Source organism: Lissotriton helveticus, chromosome 5_1 (assembly GCF_964261635.1).
Source record: "Lissotriton helveticus chromosome 5_1, aLisHel1.1, whole genome shotgun sequence".
Classification (NCBI taxonomy): domain Eukaryota; kingdom Metazoa; phylum Chordata; class Amphibia; order Caudata; family Salamandridae; genus Lissotriton; species Lissotriton helveticus.
Window position 1 is genome coordinate 1178493843 of NC_136065.1, and position 24019 is coordinate 1178517861.

At 46.5% G+C, this 24019-nt stretch overlaps 1 protein-coding gene across 1 annotated transcript in view; it reads left to right on the forward strand.

Moving 5' to 3' along the window:
• FHIP2A (FHF complex subunit HOOK interacting protein 2A) overlaps positions 1-24019 on the forward strand; it is a 359146-nt gene that overhangs the window by 262328 nt on the left and 72799 nt on the right. The window contains exon 15 of the mRNA XM_078643886.1: positions 23278-23418. Within this exon, the coding sequence (XP_078500012.1) occupies positions 23278-23418 (141 nt within the window). The remainder of the gene's footprint in view (positions 1-23277; positions 23419-24019) is intronic.

Below are 24019 nucleotides of genomic sequence, written 5' to 3' on the forward strand. Positions count from 1 at the left end.
CATTCACTAATGAAGCTGCTTCGGCCATTTTGGTGACTGGAGAAGGGCGTCTATTTCAGTTAACTCAATAAATAAAGACGCAATCAAATGGCAGCGCAAAACGAGTTATTTGTTAAAACAAAAAGGCACATATCGATGTTGTTCGTCCTTTCTTAAAATCGCGCAGCAGTCGTAGTGCTCGGTGTGAAGATGGTGCAGTCCTGCTCAGCTTACGGTTGCAGGAAGGTACGACAAGGAGAAGCCCATCTCTTTCAACAAGTAAGAAAACGTTCTTGCTCTCGCGCTTTTAATGCACTCTGGTGACTGCTGTGCAGTTCATAGTTGCCAAGTGGCCCCATGTTGTATGTAACACATTGTATGGGTGTCTGATTTCCTTAGCCAACAGCTTCGATGACACACACTTGTCTGTTGATCCCGTGTGGACACCTCAGGATACCCCGGGCGCTTGTGAAGGACTGCGCCGTCTGACCCCAGAGCTCTGCTGCCCTCTTGCTCATGGGGCACCAGTCATACCTGTGTGATGTCCGAGGCTTGCCGCAGTACTTCCGTCCAGATGTTTCCTTTGCATTGTGGAACTTGTAGACATGTTTATCCTAAATCCAAGGTTTCGAGTATCTGAATATAGTAGGGAAACTTGAGGGCTCTGTCACGACCACCGTCTCATAACCTTAGATCCCAGCAGCAGAAGAAGAGGAAAGACACGTATTCATCCTTTTTTAGGATTTAGTTGCATTTTAATGCACATAAACTTGAAGTTAAGGCACGATGATAAGTTGCCGGCATTATTGCACGTCACATTAAAAGCAGCCTTCAGTGGGCTGCGTGAAGGAGGGACCCGACCTCAGGCACTCCCTTCAGAGGTGCCAAGGATCGTCAGGGGTAGCAGCCGCTGCTCTTGCTATCCCTAGAACTGCCCTTGCTAGCTCTGGTCGCAGCGGTCATCACGTCAGCAGGTGCAAAATATAGCAAACCAGGCGCTACAAAGGTGTCAGGTGACCCCAGGCCATGTGTGACGTCATCATACGCCACCAGCACTCTTGAGTCGAGGTTTTCGAGTCATTTCAGAATGAAACTACGAATACCAGAATGCATCATGATGTTACCCATAGCGCCAAGATGGCATGGCGGTGGGAAAGTGGCAGCTGTGAATATCCATCATGTCTTCGCTTGCGACGTGAATGGTTTAAAGGGTTTTTAGGCGTCCATGTTTGTGCACACTATCTGCCCCCAGCTTATTTACAAGCCCATTTCGCCGCATGTACCTCACTGCTCCCATTATAAAAGTGACCCACCGGCGGCACAAGGAGCTTGTAAATACGGCCCTGCGTGTCCAAGCAACAAACCCCTCCCGGTTTGACCTCTGAATGACCCCCACTTTTACAAGCTGGAAGCTGCAGCAGTTGCAGGCCTCTCTGGGCCCGCCTCGCTCCCGGCCGCTGGCCAGTGGTAAAACCTCAGAGGCCCCCACGAGGGCCGAGAGTGCCTAATGGCACCGCCTGCATCCTATTTAAGGCCAGCTATGGGGAGCTGCCCGCCCCCAACAGACCCGCTTTAACGCGGCACCCTTTTCTTCTGATAAAAGGGAGATAATGTGATTTATAACGTGATAATGTGTCCTTTTTGTTTGCTTTTTTGTTCAAAGCAGATCTTTTTGGCGAACACATCTGAGCTCTGCGTCTGACTCCAATCCGCAAAGCCTCTGAAACACCCCAGTCCGTGACCACCGTCTTCCAAAACCCAAGTCAATGTAGCGCTTTGAAGTAACCCTAAAGACACTCTAGGCTTCCTTGTTTCGTAGGTGCATGCCCGAAAAGCTCCCCTGCGTTTGTTAGGCCTGCCTTGGCCCAGAAACCGCTTTAGTTGGCATGCAAACCTCGTATAATATAAAAAAAAATCCTACAAACATAAACAGTGGGGTTCTGGGTCAGCCCTCTTCAGCCATTGGTCCGTTCAGATTTACCCTCCTGCTTCTGCGCAATACCCGCAGCGTGAGTCAAGGGGTCAGCTCTCTTGCACTCGGGGTGACGTCACTTTGACTCATCACATTTCCGTTTCCGACTAAACTGCATGCACTTAAGTGTCAACGCCACGATTCATATTTTCATGTCTAAAATAAAAATCACTCCGCACCACCCCAGCATCACTCAGCACCACCCCAGTACCACTCAGCACCACTCAGCATCACCTCAGCACCACCACAGCACCACCACAGCATCACTCAGCGCCACCCCTGCATCAATCTGCGCAACAATTCAACAACAACTGGTTCAAATATGTTCTCTCAATGTTTCAAGCTTTATTACAAATGTCACAAAAAGATGTTAATATTGCACTTCTGTTCTTGGATTTTCGTCACAATAAAATACACTGAACATAATCTTCACAAAAGTATTTACAAAAGTTTAAGCTATTGCCATTATAAATGACAATCACTTTTATTTAAGTATTAATTATTTAAAAAAATTAAAAGCCATTGTAATTTGTAATATCAATACATCTAAGTCACGTAAATACAAAACATGTTGCATTACAAATGCTATAGGTGTCACATTTGCGAAAGTTATAACTATTGGCATTGTAAATGACAAAGCTATTAATTTAGCTATTTTCAAAACCAACACATAAATAAAAACATTGTCATTTACAAGACCAATAGCTCAAACTTTCCTAATGCGAGACCTATTGCATTGCAAATGCTTGTTTAATTTGTTCATCTCCAATTTAACAGTATCACCTTTCACCGTAATAACATCATCGTTGTCTAGGTTTTTGGGTGGAGAAACTATTCTTTTTCTAACAGAACGTGACCCCCCGCATTTGGTCTGGGCTTTCCTGCACGCTCTGACCGCTCTAGGCACAGGTGTCGGTGGATTCTGTACCGTAGTATCTGAGGAAACTTCTAGGTCAACTGTGGGGGGAATGTTTTGCTCAGGCATATCACTGACAGAGATGTCGAAATTAATGATATCTGTCGTCCTGCGCCGGTAATACTGGTGAAGGTTGCGCAGTGGGTGGTGTAGGGGAGCAACTTATCCCTAGTGACTGTCACCTCTCACTGTTGATTTTACTCACAACCTTCACTAGATAGTTATCCAAGGTGTTAGGCACCAGGGGAACCTTTTGTTTAGACATACCCAACAATGATAGTTAAAAGAAACAAACTAAAGCTTTGCAAAATTGCACAGGATAAAACAGGTCGCCTATAATAGATACTACGTTTTCAAGATAACCACAATATACAAGTTTAAATGATTTATAGTCTCACTGTATAAGGGTCACAGAAGTCCAGCGGCATAAATAAATCAGGGCCCCTGGCCCAGCCCAGTCGCGTCCTGTCCCGGACTGTCACAGACTGTCCGCCCTTTGTCCGCCGCCCGCCCGCGCGCGTCCCGCTTTGCGGGAAGTTACTAGATTTATAAGGACCTCCCAAGGAGGGGCGTGTCAAGTGAGGGAAGAGGCAGCCTGCTGGGCCTCGCAGTCCTTCAATGTCAGAGTGCTCTGCCCCACAGTTCCGTGAACGGCGCCCGCGAAGCGGGGGCCGTGAAAGATGACAGGAGATCCCCTTCGAAGTCCTCGTAGTCAGGAGCAGGATTAAAGCGGCAAAGTAGCACTCAGTTACGGCACCCCGTAATATTCTTTTTTTATGGGCAGCCAGTGCTAGTACCTTAAAATGGGAGCCATGGAAGTACGGCGGAGCAAGTAAAAAATTAGCCGGGCAGCAGTTTTCTGCATCACTTAGTGTTTTGATACCAAGGTGTCATTATCTGCTCGTAGAAGCGCATTATCATAGTCTAGGCGGCTGGTAATGAGAGCTTGGACTGGGGGGGCCACAGAAACGTCTTCCTTAAGACCCACATGGTGGCATAGCAGGTATTACAGATAGTCAACCTGGGATTTCTCCGATAAAGATTGATCTATTTTGACCATAATATTCTTTTACTACCTGTTTGGGGCAGGAGCTGGACCAAACTCAGGGGCCATTAGTCAACTGTTCACATTTCCAGGGCCTTGCCAAAAAGTCGAATCTCAGTTTTGTCTCCGATCAACTGAAGACAATTATTGGTTATCCATGTCGCAATTATATGCATTAAGTGGGAGAACTGCGATGGAACTTTCCTGGAGTCCAGTCCAAAGGAGATGAGTAATTGCGTTTCTGCAAAGTATATGATCTCAAATCCATACATTCTCACTATCTGTGCTAGAGGCACCATGTAAATGTTAAAGAGTCTGTCTCAGGCAGTAACCCTGTGGAACTCCTTTGTTGATTTTTAAGGTTTTGGACCTAAATTAGTCTAGACAGATGTTTTGGGGTTGGTTGTCTAAAGAATCCCTGAGCCAGAGCAAGGCACTGCCACATATGCCAACCTCATGCAGTTTATGGATAAGAATGGAATGAGAGACCATATAAAAAAAAACGCCTGTTTATTCTTTGGCTCTGCCTTGCCCTAAACAGAACATCCTTCTGCCATATGAGCATACTTTACTATTGTAAAGGAGGCGTCACTGACTTTCTGTTGACATATGCTTATCAGAAATATTTGTCAGTCATGTGGGCTACTCCAGGAGCTTTTTGCAGGCATTAGGATCATGAGAATTCCGTATCAAGAACTACACAAGGATTTTGGCCTTGGCATAAGCTCTCTGATCTGCTTTTCTCCTCATTGTCTTTACTCTTTGTTATGGAATTCAAACATAGGCGATACCAGGAGAAAGTCAGGATGCAGAGGTAGTATAAAATTTACTATGTGAACCTTTGGTTCCTTGGCATTTTCAGCACCCTTCTTTCAACCCCTCATGCAACAAATGAAACAATATCAACTAGCTCCATCCTAAAGATGAAAACCTCTGATAATGCCATGGGAGGTGTAGGATATATCCACATATGCTGGCCTGGTGCAGTTCTGGTCCGGCACCTGAGCAATTCGGCATCTTTCGTTTGAAAATAGGACTCCAGGTTAATATATTGGCCATTAAGATAACTCCATCCCTCTGGACTGAGACATAGATTTGCTGTTTATTTGACCTTCAATGTGCAGTAATACTAACCAGGAAAGAAACCTTATTACTACATTTTTGGTGCTAATGTATCATTTCTGAAATACATTTTGCAACAGGCCCTGTTTGATGAAGAGGGTGGATCCCTCATTTAGCTGCAAATGGCGTTAACAGGAGCTTTAAGTATTGTCCTTTCTCAAAAACTGTGCCCATCGGGGTAGAGTGTGGTCTCCTGCAAGACGCTTATGGCGTCTTTCTGGTGAGCTCCAGTCTTGGGCCCCCTCTGCCATAGCCTGTAGGCGGTAAGTTGTGCTCCTCATACATCGGAATGGCGGTTTTCAAGCGCATATAGCCAACTGCACTACCAGAAACCCAGTGATGAGCCTAATTGAAGCGCCAAGGTTGAAACCCGCAAGCTCACTGGAAGCATGGTGGCCACGGACATGAAAACGAGGCCGCGCCAGAGTACTAAAGGATTCCGATGTAGCTCATCATAGCTCCCCAGCATGAGGTGATGAGAGACAGCTGGTCTGCTATAAATAGTACACAAATTATCCTGAACACCAAAATGTGTACAATGAAAGTATGTCCAGTTATCTTTATCCAGTTCAGTTTATTTTCAACAGGACTTCTTCAGATATTAGTCACTCTTCTTCAGAAACCACAAAAAACTCTCTTCATCTAGCCAATCAACACGTGTCCTGTCAGAGTTAGTATGTACACCGATTACTTCATCAGGGCGGCTCTCAGATTAAATCTCTTTAAATCCAAATGCCACAGTATCGTATTCTGGTGGTTTTTTACCACGCTGTCCGGATTTGTTCGAGGAGCATTCTCCAGAAGTGTCAGAGGAGTACTCTCCGGCTCACAGGTGGAACTGTACATAATTGGAATTCTACTGTTTAGGATTGAGAAGATCGAGAAGAATTTAGAATACGAAACTATGGCATTTGGCTCCAGAGAGATTTATCTGAGATGAAGTCAGTGATGTACACACATCAACTCTGACGAAACACGTGTTGGCTGTGGCCACATGAAGAGCATTTTTGTGGTTTCTGAAGAAGAGTGACTGTAATCTCTGAAGAAGTCCTGTTGAAAATAAATGGAACTTGATAAAGAAAACTGGACATACTTTCATTGTAAACATTTTGGTGCTCAGGATAATTTGTGAATTGTTCAGGACTCGATGCATCTAGTCCGTATGTGTGGGCAATAATGGCAGCCCTCTTCCTTGGAGGACCCAATAGAGATCTTTCTGATGGTGTGGGGGAATAAATGAAAAGTTTGCGCAAAAGGCCCTGCCACATTCCTGTTTGAATGCTATGAATAGAAGCCCAACTTATAGTTATCACACTACTTATTAAGGCACCAACAAAATATGCCATGATGTCGATGTTCGTTGAATTCCATGTTTGACTATACGCAGAATTAAATTAAGACTGTTGGGGCGATTCCCAGACCAAAAATGTTTACAAAGAGGATTTCATGGCTTTCACTGGGGAGTGCTATCCCTCTGGGTGGTTAATGTTTTTCACACTACTGGATTGAAGACCCGTTTTAATAACTGTAGCAGTCCTCATGGAATACAATTGTTGCCTAGTGAAGCTTCCCAAGGGATACTAAGAGGCTTCTGGAGGAGAGTCTCTATGCAGCGTAGAGAACTACAAGTAGCATATTAATGTGTAACAACATTGATTGAACTCTTCACATGCAAGTGAAATACAATGATTCACTAGACTACAATGGATGCTCTTTTAATGACTTCTTTCAACTCTTTGGTTAACAAAGGATTCATTATTTTGATTTAAATCGCTGAGGCGATTTCATAAAGCTGCGCCAAGAGGGTCGCCCCCTAAACTCTGGGGGATGCGTTTCTGTTGAAGATGAAGTTACAGAATGACCTCTCTGCTAAGGATATGAATACTGGAGGGTAAGTAGGAGTGCCTCATGCCATTTCACTTTATTGTAAAATTCACAACACTATGCCGGACACAAGATGTGAGGAGGGTAGTGGATAATCAAGCTTATTGTATATATCAATGGGTGACTGAGTGAGAATGGTAACATTATCTGTTTTTAGATGACCGTTAATAGACGATGCATAAAGGATGGAGGCAGTTGAGGCCTGGGGGTGCACAGAAGACTGGAACACATTTCACCATCGTGTTGTGAGTGTATGTAATCCTATCCCTGTATATTTATTCAGATAGGGATGGGAGGAGGAGAGATGGAGAGAACAAGGTTTTTGAGAACGGGAAATTTGGGTGAGTTTCTTAAGGAGGGGGCCAAGTAGCACAGACACCAAAAATACACCCAAGTTACTGGAAGCACACCTAGAGACCATAGAATGATTTCCTCCTATAGATGGAATACACAGACACTAGCTATGCGATGAGAATCATGTCATGGAATGTGAGTGGATAGAAATCCCTGGTTAGGAAACCTAAAATCTGAAGGGAAGGGAAGGAAGCCCAAACAGATGTAGTGTCTCTCCAGGAGATGCGTTTACACTCCTCAGATACCCCACTCATGCAGAGAAAACTATGCCCCACACTATTTTTCTCAGCAACCAGTAAGAGAAAATAAGGAGTTATGATAGACTTGCACAAGGATATCCCACTTAAAATTGTTATGATCACCAAAGACATTAAGGAGGGCTAACTTTTATTTTTATTATTATAGGAACCTAGGCCTGACAGGAGATTTAGCATCCTCAATATTTACGCCCCAAATACATCCCAGGAAAACATTTCCTTCCCACAAGTCAGCCAAAATGAAGGCCTGAAACACGCATGGGCTACTTTGTGGGTGATTTCAATGTAGTCCCGGATGCACAGCTTGATAGACACCCCGAGGATAGATTTTACCAAGGTACTGTATCTGAACCCCTCTTGATGGAATTCAGGGAAGCAGGTCTCATAGACATTTGGAACCCTGAGGCTCAAGAGTGCACTACCTTCTCTCATGTTAATAGATTGTAACCCCTGATAGATCTAGTGTCACAGGTGGGTGGAAACACTTGCAGCATCGTATTACTTTATGCTTATATACAGTAAGTGCTCCGGTAGCGTTCGCAACAGAGAATCCTGGCGATTTAGTAAAGCGCTCCTTATAGATAGAATAGCATTGCATTCTCTGAGGGAGGCCATCACAAAGTATTTCCAAGCGAATGATACAGGAGAGGTACCCCCGGGCATCATATAGGATGCCTTCAAGGCTGTTGCTAGAGGCCAGTGCGTACCGGAGAGCACTAGACAGCGCAATATATAGAAGTGAAGTCATGACGCCCTAGTAAATGAGCTCAAAATGGCAGAAGAGGTCTGTAAAATGACAGGTTAGTTGTGGTCTTTATGAACTCTGACCAGAGTGCGAAGCCATCTGGGCCTCCTGTCCATGGGCATGCCTGAAAGGCGCTATTGTGCCTAAGACCAAACCTTTTGAAAAGGCCATACAATGGACTTCTTGTTGGCTAGAAGACTTGGGGGTAAAGGTGATGTGGCCAATCCCTGCTCTGAGAGGGGAAGGGCGTGAATAGAGCTGTGTCAAAAAGGAAAAGAGAGCGGCCTTTAGGAGATACTATTCAGTCTTTTATTCTGAGAATCCAGTTTACCTGAAAAACGTGGGTGAATTTATTAGTTCAGCAGAAATGCTGAGACTATCCAGAGCCAGTAGAGCATCTCTCGAAAATTGATAACCTTAGATAAGGTATTGAAAGTCATTTCTGACCCACAGTCTAATAAGTCATTGTGTCCTGATGGCCTATCGAACGCATTCTATCAATTTCGGTATCTGGTCAATCAAGCCTAACCCCGCATCTCATAACCATATTTAACTATTTTTGCAAACAAGCTCAGTTGTACATACGATGACTGCGACAAACATTGCGCTAATATATAAGGCTCTTTGTGAGGCATACCAACCTACAGCCCTCTTGAACTTGGACACCAAGACTTTCATAAAAAATACTGGTGAACCGATTGATGCCCCACATGCCTTATTTCATACACCCAGATCAATCTGGATTTGCCTCGTCATCGATAGACAGCACATAATATACAAGTGCACACCCTAATACAAAAGGTATCCCTTTTAAAAGATACCCCTTACAATACTGTCATTAGATGCTGAAAAAGCATTGTACAGGGTAAGCTGTGCATTTCTTCAAAATATTCTCAAAGAAGTTGAACTGGGAGCTAATATGTTGACAGGGATAGTAGCTAACTATAAGACTTCATTGGCTAGAACACCAGTCAATGGGTATAGGTGTGAACCCAGTTATTTACATAGAGGCACCGTCAGGGGTGTCCTCTATTGCCCCTACTTTTTAGGGTCCTTTTGTCCGGGGTCAGAAATGGACCCTGGAATTGTACACGCCTGTGTGTTTGTTTTTTGTTTTGTGTTCTGTAATTGGGCTTTAAGTGCGTGTTTTGTTTCAACAGAGCACGCAATAGGCCAAAGGCGGGAGCATTGCCCTGCCCACGGCCTTTTGGTGTCTGTTACGTGTATCAAAGCTCATGTGGTTTCAATTCTCGTACCCAGACACGAGCGCGATAATTGAAAGCACATGTGGCGCGCGCACCACTCGCCGGCGTTTTTTTTTTTTTTTTTTTTTTTACAAGAGCGATCGCTTTCAGTGCTTAAAGTTGCACTTAACTTCTCCAATCCGAAGGCAGAAAGGTATTAACATTTCCAAGTTTAACTGTTATACCGACCCACCACCACTGCTGCCCACAATTACACACCAAAAATACAAATACTGAATATTTAGCTAGACAGGTGAAATTCCCTATTTGTGCAAGGAGGCTGAACGCTGGATTCAATGTGTGCGCGCCGCTTATTGGGCAATTTCTGGGTATACAAAACACGGTACTAACTGTTGTTCTACATGTCCAACTGAGGGTTGGGTGGCGTTCACTGCCAGCAGTGGGATTCGGACAGTGAGTTTTGCGCCCATCTCTTCTGCACGTGCATAACCCACTCAGCTATCACGCTTATGTACGTCAACTCCTCTGATGACCCCTCATATGTTGCAGCCAGGGTGAGTTCCTCCCCAAGGACGCCTCCTGTAGTGCGAGCAGCAGCAGCGACTCTACATAAGAAGGGAGGTTCGAATTACACTTGAACCTTGACCCCCCGCTAGTGAGGTGGCGATAGTCCATGCAGTTCCATTGATTGACTTACACCCAGGAGCAGTGACGCAAGCCAACCCATAGCATTACAGTCTCAGTGTCTCTATGTAGAGTAGCCATACCCACGGGGAAGGAGGGTCTGCGAGAGGAACCCACCAGCCTGGTCATAACAGAGGGTCCCACCGGGGACTAGTCCAGCGGACAAGGCGAGGAGCCCCGTCCCCCCAAGCAGAACACCACCGACCCCAAGGTAGGGGTGTGGAAAGAACAAAGGAGAGGAAGCCCGTTCACCCTCAACAGAGGAAACAAGGGCAAGGCAAGGGGAGGCCAAAGCACCCCACGCCCATACAAGGCAACAGAACCTCCATCTAAGACCATGGAAGAGGAAGATCAACCTAGAGGCTCCAAGGAGACGAGGGAGGCAAGCCCCCCACCGGGAACATACCCCGCGAAGAAGGCAGCTGAGCCCACCACAGCCAGAAGTCAAGAGACCAGACAGAACGGCGCCGACAGCAACAAGCAGTCAGAAGCAGAAAGAGTAGCCCGGGGCACCCAGGAAAACCGGGAAGACTCCGCCTGAAAGAGGGAGGAACACAAAATCCATCACAGCCCTCAGAACAGAGAACATGAAGGTGAAGAAGGACCCGCACACATGACCCAAAAAGAAGTGGAACCAGAGCCATGACGCCAGGCCGCAGGCAGCAGGCAGACCAGGCGAACCGCGCAGCAACCCCGGAGGGGTGCCACCAAGGCATTCCAATCCAGCAATAAGGGAATTGAACCTGCAATGTACGTAAACGTCATGGAGAGCAGAAGCCCACAGGCGACCACAACTCCCTAGCATAGAACAAGCTATATAACAGCTACCACTACCCCACATAGGGTATGTTAAGTCCCAAGACATGGTAACCCTCTTAGGAAGAAACTTCCGCAGCAGAGGACAACAGAAAGAACCGCAGGTAAAAATCCCCGCAGAAGGCTTGTCAAACAGCCAAAGAGAAAAAACAGAAGGCCTTATCCCAGGGCCTATCTGGGGCAGATAACCCAAAGCAAAAACACAGTCCAGAAGGGCCGTCCAGCAGCCAGCAGAATCACTGCCTCAACAAGGAGAACTCAAGTGGCCACGAAGCACACAGAACAACAACTAGGGCGACCCTCCCAAAAGAAGGAACACTTCTAAGAACCAGATCAACTCATAGGTTACTGAGGAGGAGGTGGTGGCGGCCGAAGCCCTGCCAAGAACCTCCGGATGGCCGAGTCTGCCGAGGCATGGAACAAAAGAGTGCCATCGAAGGGAAGATCAACCAGCCGCTCCCAAACATTTTCTGGGAACACACTGTCCTGAAGCCAAGCATGGCGGCGAAGGGCAACCGAAGAAGCCATGGCACGACCAAGCACCTCCGAGATGACCAGAGCGGAGCGAAGAATAAACGCCGCCAGCTCCCGGTCATCCAAAGCAGGGTGCCGCAAATCAACCCTAGCATCCTCCTATGAAGCGGCGGATCCCAGGGACTCAGCCGAGTCCCACGAACAAAAGATGGCCTTAGCCAACACACATAATGTGTTAGGAGCCTCCCTGGTTGAGGCGAACATATTGCGCCCCCAAGAGTCAAGCCTGCAGGCCTCCCGTGATGGTGGAAACGGCATGGAGGGAAAGGCAGTCCGCAAAAGGGGGCTTGAGGCAGAGGGTGGAGTGAAAGACACACCGGGTCATGCAGTGCTGGAAGGTGCCGGTGCAGAAGGTTTTGGGGCACCGGATCCCCCGTGGCAGGGCGCCCCCAAGTCCTCATCATGGAAGAATGGAGTGAACCCTCAAAGGGAAGCAGCAGCTCCCTCCCAACAGATCCCTGGTAGAGAACTTCCAGAAGATGATTCGCGGGGAAATGGGCAGCCGGATCACCCGTGCGCAAAATACCCACAGCCGTGGACACAGTGCGAGCGAAGGCCGCACCCGCCTCCGTAGGGCCCCGCGGTGGGGAAAGCAGCTCCTCCATGGGCGACGGCTGCAAGCTAAGGTGGCCGTCTCCGAAGCCAAACGGAGTGGGCAAAGGCCAGGCCCGGAAAGGAGAAAGAGGGACCGAGGAGTGGGGGACCTGTGGCTCCTCCGGTGAAAACCGCGGCAACGGCAAGGAGACGTCCTTGGACAACATTGGGGAAAAAGCCACGACGCTGCGACCCGTCTCCGGCGAGGACAACACCACAGGCGCCCAACCTCCGGGGAAGAGGGGGCGTCCGAAGACGAGTCCGCGACCCGACACCTGTCCGGCGCAGTAGAGTCCGCAGCCCGAGGCAGGACGTCATCATTGTAGGAGAGTAGGGTCTGCAATCCTATGATCACCCCAGATTTTTGCTTTTTGCTTCACTGGTTTACGACTTTCCCTGGCTGTGGGCCTGCTAATCAGACCCACAGCCTAGCTGTTCTCTCTATTCCAAATTGTACCCAGGTACTGAATTGGCACTGGGCCCTCTCTTGTGTCCCTGTAACCAGGGCAGAGGTGTACCCAGAAGTCTCCCAGGGGCTGCAGCATGTATTATGCCACCCCTGGGTTGACTAAATCAGACACAACTGGCTGCTTGACAGCTGGGGCAAGGTGGTGTAATCACCCTTTGCTTTAGATATAGTATTCCTATATCTAAACCTAAAATGGACACATATATTCCTATCAGTCACTCCTATGGCAGGCCTTAACAATCCTGAAGGCAGAGTGCGTGGAATAATGTGAAATGGTGCTCTGGCATGAGCTGAGCCCGTTTGCAGCTTGCGGAACCAAGTCCTAATAGCTGTTCCATGATAACGCTATACCATATACTCTTAAGTGCATTATGTACCTCGCGGTCATATGCTAACTTTGGTATAACATTATCAAAACATGTCGAGTAAGGTGTCATACGAATTGGAATACTAACCCCTCGCCAATTCTGGCGACGGGGTTAGCATTCCACCCTTCTAGAGGGACACGACATGTCGGTAACCTGTAACCCCGGTTAAAGTCAGACATAGCCTCAGCTCCACAAGATGGATGCTGCCACCGAGACACAAGTCTGCCCTCCTGCTGCTGGGATTCCTCCCAGCGCGGGAGGCAAGGACAAAGGGTTTCCTGCCAGGGGCGGTGCCAGCACCGTCCCAGACAGGATTTTGTGTATTCTAGGTAGGCAAGGCTTTAGAGGAAGGTGACTGCAAGTGGCACCCCGGTGCTCACTGTGCATATGCCGGCTAGAACCAGTTCCAGGGGCACACCAGCCCCTGAGCTGGGGAAAGCCCGGCATGGGAGAGGGGTGTAACCACCCCCCTTCCTAGTCCCACCCATAGGGCAGGACTTAGTCGCGGGCCAGCCCCCTTTTGCAGGATAAAGGTAGGAGCAGGCCCCCTTCCAAATCAGATCATCTTTGAATCCTGAACCGACTTTCTACGAAAGGAACTCAAGACTCTTCCTAAGATTTCTCCCTTGTGACTAAGGAGTAGTCACCCTGCTGCAGCAGGCACCATCCAAGCATCGCGGTTTGCTGTAAGTCTCTCCTCCGGATCAAGACTGCCCAGCTCGACGAGAACCGGCTTCCCTGGCACCTCTGACCTCTACCTGCATCTTCAGCCCAGCTGAGACCCGTGGGTGTGACGAGAACTCGAGGGACCGGCCATCTTCAAGACTGCACGACGCTTGCCCAGCACGACCACTGAGTGACCCTCGACTGTGTGCTTTGGGGTAAGAGAAGCCCCGACCCTGAGCAGCTCCAGCACCGAAGTTCAGACCCCTTGCATCCACGAGATCTGCGTGGGGCCCTTCTGCTCTTTGCTGCTCACCGCGTTGTCCAGGTCACTTGCCCGTTGGCTAGTGGCCCTCTGACGACGAACTTCGACGACAAACACCGCTGGTCTGGTTGCTCCAGACTGGCCCCTGCTCCCCTCCAACAGAGGAGCACCCCGGACCCTCCTGGTCCACTTCAGACGCCATTTTAAGTCCACCGCGTGGGCTTGCATTTGCCAAGACTTGTTGCCCCAATCCTGGGTCCAGCGACGTCGACAGCAGATACCTTCGTGGGACAGCTCGCACCTCCATCCTGGTCGCCGACAACGCCTCCTGGTCCGAGAGACTGCAGAGCCCAGCAGCGCCCACTCACCTGGTCGAGGTGACTTCGTCCGGTGCCACTCTGGTGCCCACTAAATCACTGGCTAGTGATTCAGAACTTGGTCCCCTCTGCTTACAGGTCTTCCTCTTCCCTGATCCGGGCTTGGATCACCACGAACTTCTTCACTGGTCGCCTGCCAGCAACTTCTTTCTTCAGGCTCCTGGTTCATCAACGAAGAAACCCGACGACATTTGAACCCTATGCAGCCGCAGCCCCTGGGCTAGGTAATCCGAGTACTCCAGTGCTCCAGCGTAGACCAACTCTTTAAGTGTCTAGATCCACTTTCGTGTTTGACCTACCTAGTCGGGTTCGCCCGAAAACACTAACTTTGCTTTTACTAGCCTCCATAGACTTTTTCCTGCCTTACGCGTGAGAGTTCCCACTCTGCACACGACGTCCCTAGGCCTCCTGCTTGTAATCTAAAGGTTCAGTAGTCCAGTCCTAGCAATCCTAAAGCCTATGAGAATAGTTACTTACCTGCTAGTATTTCGCATTCCACTTGTATAGTATATGGTTTTTCGTGCCCCTCGGGCATTTGTGTAAATTGTGCGACTTTAAGTATTTCTTCAAGAGTTTTGTTGTGTGCTTAGCTCCCTGTCTCATAAAGAGCCAGGGTAGTCTTGTTATAAATAAATATCTGATTATTTTCATAACAACTTGTGTGGTGTCCTTTCACTTGGTGTTCAAGGGGTACATGTGATGGTAAAACAGCTGGCTTAACACGCCCTCTAGAGTTTTAGCCTTAGACTGCTCGTATCGATGCTACTAGGATAGCTGGTCTATAAGGTTGACTTACAACCAATCATCAATAAGGGTTGTTGGAATGATACATAGTGATCACTAGAATAGTGAGCACTGCATATCAGGCCAACTTCTCACAATCATCGTCCGGCGCCAAGGGAGATTCCGGACAGGCTTCCACCACACAGCGCAGGGCACCGGGGCTGGGCCGGAGGCGAGGTGGTTAAGGGACGGCACCGACTCGACCTCCAACGAGGCAGCCGCCTGCTTGGAGTGACGAGAGGGACCCAGGGAGTGATGAGGAACCCCCTGTCAGCCTCGACCCATAATGGGACGCAGGGGGTCCGCGGACTCATGTGGCGCTGCCAAGGCCAACTCTACCTCCGACGAGGCAGCCGCCAGCGTGGAGGGATGAGAGGGGGACGAGGGGTCCCCCGCTATCCTCGACCCATGACTGGACGAGGGGGGTCCACCGACCCCTGTGGCGCCGCCTGGGCCAGCAGCAGCCGGCGCCGCAGCGGCATCACCTCGGCCTCAGACAACGTTGCCGCCTTTCCAGAGGGCTGAGAGGGGCTCGGGATGCGACCCTAGCCCCAGCGACATCCCGCGACACCACAGTTACTCCCGCGGGAGTTAGCGGTGAGGCAGAGGCGGCGTGGCAGAAAGTGGGACCCCTGAAGGGCCGCACCCAAACGGCACCACATCCTCCAAGCCTGGAGCCGAGCCAGTCGGCGCCGGAGCCGCCAGCAACGCCGCTGAGAAGGCCCCGAACAACGCAAGGGATCCTCTGACGTCCCAGAACGGTAAGGAGGAGAAGCCAGCAAGGCCTGCAAAGCTGCCCCATATGTCTCCATCTGGGCTCTCGACGCCCCCTCACCAGGAAACGGTGGATAGGGGGATTATACGCGGGGCCGCATCACCCGCCGAGAGCCCACACCCCCAATTGGCCGGAAACCAGCCTTCAGGGACAAACTGCGAAACTTACCGACAGGGTAGCAACGCTCTTGCGGCATAGCAGAGGGATGAGGACCCCAACGACGATGGTTGCTTCAAAAACCTTCCTCAGAAGCTGATCGAGATGACGAAGCTGATCTGGACAGGTGAGCCGAGACAAGTTTCATCTGGCGCTCCCGCCGGGACTTCAGCTTCAACTGTTGGCACGCCTCGCAATCAGTGGAGCCGTGATCCTCCTCCAAACACCACATGCAGATGAGGTGAGGGTCCATCGCCGACATAAGGCGTCCACACGACAAGCACGTCTTAAAACCCGAAGGCATCTGCACACTGTTCCCACAAAAACACGCAATAGTGAAGGAAAAGGCCTAAACAGGCCCGGAGCACGAACCAGATCCGTGTTGCATGCGGAAAAGGAAAAAACTGACGTAGGCGCGCCGGGTTGGGACTTAAGTGACCTCGCTGACGTCACGTACACGGACGATGCCTGGGAGGAGTCGCGTGATGCTGTCCCCCGGCACGCAGAGATGCTGGGCAAAACGTTTCCAGATCCAGTCTCACGGCTGGGTATAATTCTACGTTAAGGAATCTGCGGCTAGTAGTCTCTAACAGATACCCCAGTTTCAGTGACTGTGGTTGTCCCAGAGCTGGTCAAGAAGTTTAAGGCTTTAGAATATTCAAAAACATACCTTATCGGTCAGCCTTGCCCTGACTCTGTCATTATGCAGGCAGCTCAGCGGCTCTATTAAAAGCTATCTACTGTAAGCTGCTTATAGCATTCAATGCGCTAGCCATATTGAGGAGATATGGTAGTCAGATGTGGGCTGATATGTTAGCATTTCTGGATTATTTACCAGAGGACAAGAAGGAAGAAAGGGAAATTAAGCTGGATGGCGTGAACGCCTCCTCAGAGATTATTGATGCAGACATGAATATTCAGTTTACGGCTTTTCATCAGATGGCAGGAGCTGCTGTTTTATGTCGCCAGGGTTGACTATAGGCAACATCGTTCTGCCCAAAAGTGCAGGCTTAGATTCTTGACATGCCATTCGATGGTGAAAATCTTTTTAAAAAGCATGCAGCTGATGCTTTGCATTCTATAGAATCAGGCACGGAGACTGCTCGTTCCCTGGGTACTTTACAAAAGTGACACTTCCAGCCCTTTCGAGGGGGCAGAGGTAAAGGACAGTTTACATCCAGAGTACATTACCAACAGAAATCGGTACCAACCATATTTCCTACAAGGGTATCACTCTCAATACTCATTCCAACAGCTATACAAGTTGGCAGCAGCGTCCTCCTACGCTAGATAGCCGTCACAGACGCCCCCGAGCTGGTGGAAAAATCACGGGACGCTTCTATGCGGCAATGATACTTAACAGACACCAGTCAACTCCATCCCACGACAGCACCAATTTGGAAATACCCTTTTCAAATGTTAGTGTCGCTGGATGAGCATCCCTTCCAACAAATGGCTGTTACATGTAATAACAACACGGTCACACCCTGGAATTTGTTCAAAAGCCTTCCAATTTTCCACCTAACAGAACATCCCATCATCATCTGCCTCTGTTGAAGTAGTAACTTCCTTTACTTCTTTCGAAGGAAGCGATAGAGGAAGTTGTGGATGCCAACACAGGTTTCTACTCCAACTTCTTCCTCATCAAAAAGAAGTCGGGAAAATGGAGACAAGTGATGGACTTGAGGCTATTAAACCAATTCATCTAGAAACAATCTTTCAGAATGCTGTCCTTACAAGAGATCCTGCAACTCATGAATACAGGGGATTACATGACATCACTGGATCTGCTAGATGCATTTTTCCATATCCCCATCCACGTTAAGCATCACAAATTCCTACAGTTCAATGTGGCAGAGTGCCATCAATATAAAACACTTCCTTTTGGGCTAGAATCAGCCCCCAGGGTCTTCACCAAATGCATGGCCCCAGAGTCTTTTTCCTTGAGGAGAATAGGGCACCAGATGTTCCTGTACTTGGACTGGCTTATAAAAGGACCCACTTCTGACTCTGCAGGACAATCTATTAGGGTCCATCTGAGGCTGTTCTGTACTCTAGGCCTCAAACTGAACAAAGAAAAATTGTCTGAAACCCCATCAAGGACAGCAGTTTTTCTGGGGGCAATCTTGGATATGAATATTTCCAAGGCTTCTCCAACTACAGAAAGAATTCATCACTGAAAAAGAATTAAAGCTTCCCTCTCGGGAAGAAGGACCACTTCTGTCCGGAACTACAAGTCAATGTTGGGACTTATGTTTTCTTGCATCCACTTGATACCAAACCGTCATCTTTGCATGTGGCCGTTGCAGGAACAACTATATGGTCAGTGGGCTTAGTGCAAGGGCACCTTCGAGGACACAATATGAGTTACTGCGACAATCCGGTTGGCAATGTCTTGGTGGACAGACACAGCCGATATCTCTCAAGGTCTGTCGTTCGTTACTATACAGCCTCATATAGTTATGACATTACATGCCCCGCGGAAGGCTGGGGAGCTCATTTTAAGGACTTGAAGATTCATGGAAAATGGCCCGTTTAGGAGACTTTATCACACACAAATCTTCTGGAGCTGAAAGCAGCTTCCCTAAGCCTCCAGGCTGTTTTTCGCAGGATCTGCAACTCCTCGGTGTTGGTGAGAACAGAAAACACCACATCAATTTTTTATCTCACCAAACAAGGAGGTATGATGTTGCAGATTCTGTCAGCTCAAGCTCAGCAGATGTGGGAATGGTTGATTGTCCACAACATCACCCTGAAAGTGGAACATGTTCCAGGGGTAGCGAACAAATTAGCAGAATCCCTTGAGCACAATGCACAAATCGGTGCCATGAATGGTAACTGAATCAGCGGCAGTTACTGCAGGTGTTTCAACGATGGGCTACTCCAAATCTGGATCTCTTTGAGACTTTTCTCAACAAAAATGCAAGCTGGTTCCCACAGACAAAATCTTGGGGAAATGCATTCCACCTAGCTTGGACAGGAATATTCGCATACGCTTTACCTTTTTCCGCTCTTTTTGCAAAATGAAACAGGAGCCTTGCTTCTCATACTCATAGCTGCCAGGGTTGCTGCTGTTTGAAAAGAACATCTTACCCCGTTTAGTTTATGCCTTCCAAGCCCTGCCAGTAAGAGTCCTTAAACCAGCATTGAAATCCCTACAGAGTGCATTGAACTCTTTAATATGGGTGGTGAAAAAAGTATGAATAGCATAAAAAATATTGAAGGGACACCGGTGATTAGATTGACTTGGACTTCCGGAAATAAAGCCGTATTACTATGCCTTGCAGTCCCAAGTCTTCTGTGAAAAGTCTTTTTTTGAGACCGAGTGGCACTGTATACTCATGAACGAAGGTGTCATGGATTCAACACCATGGGCTATACTCTCACTAATAAAAATGGCTCATCCCTCAGTCTGTTACTTTTCTGAAAAGCTCAGCCGTACGATGTGAAAAAGAGATATGATCACCAGAAAACGGTCCTTGGTAATATTTATTTTCTTGTTAAACCTGTTGTAGAGAAACTCAGAATTTGCTCCAGGGAATGTGCCAGAGGGGAGAGGGTTGTTGGGCGCAAGGGTAAGGGAGCAGAATACTCAAAGATCTATTTGACAAATAGGAAATCAAAACATTTAAGCAGTGCAAAAAGAAGTTTAAAATTGGGGAAGGTGACTGAATGAAGGATTTGCAGTTGCAGCATTGGGCAGTCTACCCTGCTAACAAAGTAGCGGCCATTAGAGCACTCACTGAACTATACAGTACATGAGGGGTTCATTTCAAATATATTCTCAGTACATAAGACTAAAAGCACAAAGTCCAATTTACATAAATGAGACTGGCAAAATATCCAGCAATGCGATATCTATATGGGGCAGTCGTTGAAACGCTGCTAAATTTACCCTCCATGTATAAAACTGTCCAAAATAGAGAATCTCTTCAGAAGTATATGATATTATTGCATCTAAACGCCCAAGAGGCACATTCTTGGAAATCTACGGTAATAACATCAATCTACACACGGGAGAGTAAGCTGTGGGCCTTGCTGGCCTTTGAAAACCTAACAAGGGACCTTCACAGTATGAGTCATTAGAATGATCAAACATGGCGACATCTGGTAGAGTGCATGCCTGCTCCAATGAACAAAGCCTTTTAAAAGGAGTCATTATTGAGCAATCACAAGATATCAGGGCTTCAAGGCATTGTAAAGATATACTTGAATGTTGTTCAGTTCACCTGTCAGGAAAAATGTGAAAGGTAGGTGGGGTTTTTGTTTACATTTTTGTTTTCAAATTTGAGCCTAACTAAGGCTCATTCTATCTTGTAAAAAAACAGTAAAATGTCTTTGGATAAAAAGTATGTCCGTTGCTGTGAATCATGCTGCAGTGTACGTTATTACAAGTGTAGCACTGGTCTATAAATACCCTACCATGCCACCAAACACCACACAACCATGCATACATCACCACCACTGCATCCATATCCTACCACCTTCTGCCCTACATACACCTCAAACCAGATGGACTCAACCTCCATTTACTCCACCTGTTCACTTATTTACGCTATTTTCATCAAGCTAATGTCCACATACATATGCTCAATACACTTTTAGCCCATATCTCCTGCAGCCCTTGCACTCAGCAGCCCCCAGGCTATCCAAAACTTATACCTCTAAACGCATATTGCAGATGCATATACAAAACGTATTACATGTGTACCATCACATCTGCTCATTGATTTGAAATCTTAAATTAAAGCAGTTATTTTTATTGTCCAACTGCCTGAGTGTCAGTAATAGTTTCAAGGAAATGTGAGTTTCTGGCATTTTTGCATTGTGTTGAATTTATCATTGCATTTTTCATCTTTTAGCATGGGCAGTGAATGGTGGCGCTCTATCGATTTGTTGATGAGCTGCTTTTACTGGTCTCTGCTACACCAAGTTATTTACCACATCACTGAATAATGCGCATGAGAGAGGGTCTCCTATGGCTGACCTTGAATGTGTTGAGAATACCGTTTTCAGGAAGCTGTGTTTCAGAATAAAAGTAAATTAATGAAGATGATTGGCAGTACCTTCACCTTTGTCCGAATGTCCCACATAATGATTCTTCACAGTAGGTGAACAAAGCTGATGAAACTTGGATTCCTAAACATCATACTCTTAGTGAAATCATCAAACAAATTTCCCCATTGTTCACATAGACTATTGATAGTTGACTTGAAACGTTTGCAAGGAAGCTAACATCAGAAATGCATTTCCGTTTCTGTGAAGACAATATGACTCCACAGTGAATACCAAGAACCAGTTAATTCAACTATAAGGGTTTATTTTGAAACATTAATCAAACCACTATATATGAAAAGCAGGAACAGATTTAAAAGATATAGCAGTACAGTCTGCAGACTAAAGTGTGCCAGTACATTAAGTCGTAATAATATAAGGTACAAGAGAGTAACAGCCACAATACATAGATAAGCTATTGATTGATGCATTCAAGTCATCCATAAATACATTTTGCTTTTCTAATGTAATGATAAGCTAAGGTGGAAAACTCTAAAGGGAATTTCCAATGAGGGAGCATAGGTGTCCGCATGAGTTCAAGCTTTAGTAGAGGTACAAAGGAAATTAGACGAGTACTCGGCATAAAGCTTTATACTCAAAGAATCTGAGTAGAGAGACATCTGTTTCCTCTCAAAGTCAGGATGAAGTCTGCCTAACTAGTCAATTAAAAGTGCAAATAACCTTTTCCATAACATCCATATCTCATTTCCACCACCGAGTGCCAATCCCGTAAGCACATTTGATGGGAGTGAACATGCTTCCTAATTCCCATCTCCACACAGTCCGGTACCAATGTGATGCCTTTGGCTGTTGCACCCTCCTGTTACACCGTTAACAGGAGGATTTCTCTCACCATCATTGCATGGCGTTCGTTGCCAACTTTCTCCTCCCAGCCTCACTATTAGCAGTCTAATACATAACAATAAGACTTTCTCTAACTAATGACAAGCACAATATTGTGCCTGGAAAGGAAACCACATACTGGCAGCATTAAAGCAAACCTTTTCCAGCTAAGGCCTAATGTCAAGCTAAGTTAACTCAAGAATCGAAATGGATACATGTTAGAGAAATGCATCAGTAGGAAGTAAACCTTTATTAAATGCGAGTATGTAATGTATATGAATACATCAGTTTGTTGATCAATCTGATACACATATATGTGGTCTTAGTGATCATAATAGTTACATACTATTAATTCATTTAAATGTACCACATATGTTAATGAAGTTAAACCACAGGTTTATAAATGCCGTATATAAGCATATAAATGTATAAATGACGTATACAGGGTGGACCTTAAACTTCAAATACTTTTGCCGTATTACTGGCTTTGAACATACCAACCAGCAACATATTAAGGCATCGAGCTCGCTCTCTGAGCACAATCAGTGTGTAGGAGGCAAGTTGTAAGACCGCTGTTATTTGCACCATTCTCCATCTCCCTGTCTCTTTTTCAGAATTTCTTTCATAACCTGAGGTAAACGTTCACGGCTGTTGCTTCTGCTTCTCCATTTTTGTTTGCAGTGGCGAAGCAAGGGTGCAATAGGGCCTGGGCCTAATGCAGCAATGGGAATGTGACCTCCAGAACCTCCCACTCGCCCTGTTCGATTGTAAAGACCTGATATAAATTGAGTACTATGGTGCCCTACCCCCAAAATCACACCTACGAGACCTTCTCCATCAAATACACTAAAGATAGCTATGCACTGACCTGGACGTATTAGTGAAGCCAGATACATCCTTTTCATTGTACAAAAGCCCAGATGATTCGCTTTGGCAATTAATGGTCTTCGGAGTTAACTTTACCTTTCGACTAACTAGATCAATCCTACACTAACCCCTTTGTTATTTTCAGCGTATCTGCCATACATGCTGTACCTAGTTGTTCTGCTTTGAAGACCTAGCATATTTGATAATTCAGTCTTACCTCTGGTTGCAGCCAGTTGAGTGGCGTTTGACTAAGGTGTGACTGTTCTCAATTATTTGTAAGCGGTTAGCATCAGAATTTGGTTGTTTTAGCAAATTCAGGCATTTTATTATCCCTAATTGCTTGTGAATAAACATTTGTCACATACCTTTCAAGAAACGTTAGGTCTTTTTTTTTTAAGGTGACAAGCATTTATTGTGGACATTTCATGACCAAAACGAACAAATAGTTCACATGACCTCATTGAACAAATATTGCTTAATCATGCAAATGTTTGATAAGTTGTTCTGCCTTTGTCGCTAAACAGTTTTCTCCTCTTGTTCCCCAAACAGCCTTATGATGTTAATTTACAAGTAACGTCAGTGTTGTCCAAGCTGTGTCTCTTCCCTCACCCACACATACATGAATTCCTTTTGGATCCATATGTAAATCTGGCTCCAGGCTGTAGATCTCTGTTTTCTGTCATTGTCCGGGTAAGTAGACTTGACACACGAATGCAAGATTGTCACTGAAAAGATGGGCAAATGTTTTCCGGGGAGTGTTGTTGGGGAAGGAAATTTAAAATAATTCTCGATTTATGAAAAGATGGACTTAAGATTTCTTGCCCATCTCTTGTTTTGCCTTTCAATTTCTACATACTTTGGTCTTTTGAATTCTATCACAGGCCATGTCTACTCTTTAATGTGATTAAAGACACAATTGTTCTGTTTTTAGTTCTTCCCATCAACCACTTTATTTGTTGCCAGAGCTCACGTGGTGGTCCTAAAAACAAAAAATGCAGTAAGAAGGAAAATATAGAGGATGAGCTTTTCTATGTTGATCAGCCTGTTTAAAGCATATCATTGCAATACTGGTATCATTTCACTTACTTCTTATGAAGTAGATCTGTCAAAGAATATAGACAATCTTTGCTTGCTTCTATATGTATGGACAGAACACCCCTTGCAAAAATGGCAGTGCACCATTGTACAAGTTAAAAAAATGTATTAGATACAATGCCCGAGCATCCAACCTTACAATATACAATTAATGTGTCCCTAAAGTTTTCTTGTTCCTTGTTTCTATATGTTCGAG